The sequence below is a fragment of the Budorcas taxicolor genome, chromosome 7 (assembly GCF_023091745.1).
Source record: "Budorcas taxicolor isolate Tak-1 chromosome 7, Takin1.1, whole genome shotgun sequence".
NCBI lineage: Eukaryota > Metazoa > Chordata > Mammalia > Artiodactyla > Bovidae > Budorcas > Budorcas taxicolor.
Window position 1 is genome coordinate 42177342 of NC_068916.1, and position 3546 is coordinate 42180887.

Genomic DNA, 3546 nt, shown 5'->3' on the forward strand with positions numbered 1-3546 from the left:
CGATAGCTAAGTCTTATTATCTTAGTAAGAAAAATTTTAAAGGGATCTTCTTACTAAGATAATAAGACTTAGCTGTCGGGAAACCATTTAAACAAGGTGACAGTTATGAAGATGAGGACAACATACTTCCAGAAACCCATGGAAAAACGATCATAAGCTCTGAACACAATGAGTGTATCTGGGACTCCTGAGGGACAAGGTGCAAGAGAAGCATGGCTATGCATGGCTCTGCTAGCTGATGAAGCACACTTTGTCTGCCACAGTCACAGGCTCTCATCTATTTCTAAGAGAAATGCATCACATGCATACCCAAGTGCGTAAAAATTTGTGTGTGTGTGCTCAATCGCTCAGTTGTGTTTGACTCTTTGCCACCTCAGGGACTGTAGTTCCCTAGGCTCCTCCATCCACTGGGATTTTTCAGGCAAAAATATTGCAGTGAATTGCCATTTCCCCCTCCAGGGGATCTTCTCAACCCAGGGATCAAACTCATGTCTCCTGCATCTCCTGCATTGGCAGGCAGACATAAGAATTTTGAACCATATAATTCATATAGGTGTGGATCTAGCCCTCAGACTAAGCATTAGAGTAAATGTTTCCTTTTTATAATTTTTTTCCTGTGTGCCTATTTATTCATTGGAAACATTGCTAAGGATGCTAAAGATGTTTTTATGAAAACATAAGGTGTTCTAGTGCACTGTGGTTCCTTTTCTAACTTTTTGAGACAGAAACTTTGGTCAATGGTTTGTCTTTCCTCTTTTCTAACATTTGCATTTTGAGTTTTAAGTTCCCTACTGAACACTGCTTTGGCTGAATACCATGCCTGTTATAGTAGTTTTTCATTGTGAAAAAATGTCAACCCTATCGCAATCTGCAAGACTGTTAGAAAGAACGCCCACAGCCCCTTAGCCAGCCTTGCAAGTTACTTTTTGCTTTTCATCTATCGCCTTCTCTCTGACTCAGAGTGGACGCTTCTGAGCCCTTGGTGAGCCGGTTCACTTTCCTCCCCACAGTGAAGTTCAGCAGGAGGCAGTCAGAGGAACCTGGAACCATTCCTCCTCCACTAGCTTTGTTCTCACCAGCCTTTTTAGTGACAGCCGGATGCACTCGTTCCTCTTCAGCATGGTGGTGGTCATCTACACACTCGCCATGGCTGGCAACGCTGCCATGGTCCTCCTGATCTGGGCAGATGCCCGGCTCCACACACCCATGTACTTCCTCCTCAGCCAGCTATCCTTCTTGGACATCTTCTTCACCTCAGTCACTGTCCCCAAGATGATAGCAGGCTTCCTCTTTGGATGGATAAGCATCTCATTTGGAGGCTGCGGAGCACAAATGTTTTTCTTCATGTTCCTGGGGGCTGCAGAGTGCATCCTGCTGGCCCTCATGGCCTATGACCGCTACGTGGCCATCTGTAATCCTCTGCGCTACCCACTGCTCATGAGTCGCCAGACCTGCCTGCTCCTGGTGGCTGCCTCCTGGCTGGGAGGGTCACTCAACGCCTCCATCCAGACTGCGCTGACCCTGCAGTTCCCCTACTGCGGCTCACGGAAGATTGCACACTTCTTCTGTGAGGTGCCTTCACTGTTGAGGTTGGCCTGTGCTGACACGGCTGCCTATGAGCAGGTGCTCTTTGTGACAGGTGTGGTGGTCCTCCTGGTGCCCATTGCCTTCATCACCACCTCCTATGCCTTAATCCTCGCAGCTGTGCTCCGGATGCACTCTGTGGAGGGGCGTAAGAAGGCCCTAGCCACCTGCTCCTCCCACTTGGCAGTCGTCAACCTCTTCTATGGGCCCCTTGTCTACACTTACATGTTACCTGCATCCTACCACTCTCCTGGCCAGGATGACGTAGTATCCGTCTTCTATACAGTCCTCACACCCATGCTGAATCCTGTCATCTACAGCCTCAGGAACAAGGAAGTAACAGGAGCAATGAAGAAGGTCATAGGGAAGTGTGGGGTAGGTAGGACTGTTTAAGACTCAGGAGAGAAGGAGCCTCACCTCTAAGATGTGCCTGTGGCTCCAGGTGCCCATTCTAGGATTGCCTTCCAGAATGAGCAGTCTCAAATCCACATACAGAAAAGTGAAAGGGGCACTCCTCATTCCCTTCAGCTCCCACACTTCAAAGAGATGTCCAAATGGTGTGTGTCCACTCCCCACTCACCTTCCTCACCTCAACAAACTCCAGGCCAGCTTCCTCATCCATCCCTTGTCTGAACCAGCAATAACTCATCATCTCCATGTCACTGACTGTCCAAGGGTTTCCCTTCTCTTCAAAGGGCTTTCGTTTCTGGCTATTTCCCCAAATGGCTCCTTTATTCTCCTCCAGCCACAATAACTCTCTTGCTGTTGCCCAAAATTCCTAAGCACAGTCCCATCTAGGGGTCCTTAAATGCAGAGGTCTCAACACCTGGGCACTTCCCCCTACATTTTTGCATGGTTTTTGCCTTCACTTCATTTAGGAACTGCTCAAATGTGACCTTATAGGGATTCCTACACTGGCCACCCTGTCCAAAATGTCATTCCCACTCCATCATCTTTTTCTAACTTCATTTGTGTATCCTATGTTTCTTTTTCCCTTTAGAATGTACAGGAGTACAGAGGCTTTGATTCTTAATTCTGATTCTTAGAAGAATGTCGGGCACAGGGTCCATCAATAAATACCTGTTGAATCAACAGATAAAGCTAAAGAACATTTTCTTACCTTTTCCAATGTGGGCACTGTTGTTAGTTCCTCCTTGAAAATCTCTCTTCTGGCGCACCCCTTCCTATTAAGTAATGAGTGCCTCAGAACCTGGTGCCTACCCCTTCTCAATCCACACTCTCTCTTATCACTAATTCACAGCCATGACTTCAGTTACCACCTGACACCTAACTTGGTCATATATTTATAAGCTAGCCAGATATCTCTTACAAGACTTTTAACACCCAACTCCACATGACACCCCACTGGATGTTTCAAAGGTACCTCAAATTCATCATGCCAAGAGACAAAGTCATGATCTCACTTTCATGTCAGGTAATTGAGTGAATGTCTCACCTGGTCAGTAGGTGTGTATTGCCACTCATATTCAATCTCTCACAAAGTCCTCAAAAGTGCATTTATTTGACTGTCAATGCTTACCTCCCCATAAGGTGTATCCCCTTAGGGTTGCAGCCACCACTACTATAGTCTAAAGACACAGTGGATGAGTCAGGAATTTCCAAACAAGTCTCCTTGCCCCCATTCTTACCACACCTCATGTACAAAACCACAGGTTTTTTTTCCTCGAGATGTAGCCAACGAGATTTCTGAACACAAATCTAACCCCATGCCACCGACTTCACCCCCATAACCTCCCCTTAAATAGTTTTAGCAATTGCCATTGTTCCTTCACAAGTCATCATCTGATACATGATATATTTTTACATGCATATATTGTTTACCATCTGTCTTCTACTATAAGGTAAGCTCCATGAGGACAAATGTTGTTTTTGCACTTGACACATAGTTGGCATTTATTAAATATTGAATAACGTATTTCTGCTTTATTGACTATGCCAAAG

At 45.8% G+C, this 3546-nt stretch overlaps 1 protein-coding gene across 1 annotated transcript; it reads left to right on the forward strand.

Annotated features, from left to right (window-relative positions):
- Window positions 1-1047: 1047 nt before the first annotated feature.
- LOC128051539 (olfactory receptor 2T27-like) lies at window positions 1048-1977 on the forward strand. The gene has a single exon (XM_052644170.1). It carries the CDS (start codon window positions 1099-1101, stop codon window positions 1975-1977), a length of 879 nt encoding a protein of 292 aa, XP_052500130.1. The 5' UTR covers window positions 1048-1098.
- Window positions 1978-3546: the final 1569 nt, after the last annotated feature.

Bases quoted from the DNA above. Each gene is read 5' to 3' on its own strand.
- LOC128051539 (XM_052644170.1), top strand. From the start codon at position 1,099: ATGCACTCGTTCCTCTTCAGCATGGTGGTGGTCATCTACACACTCGCC.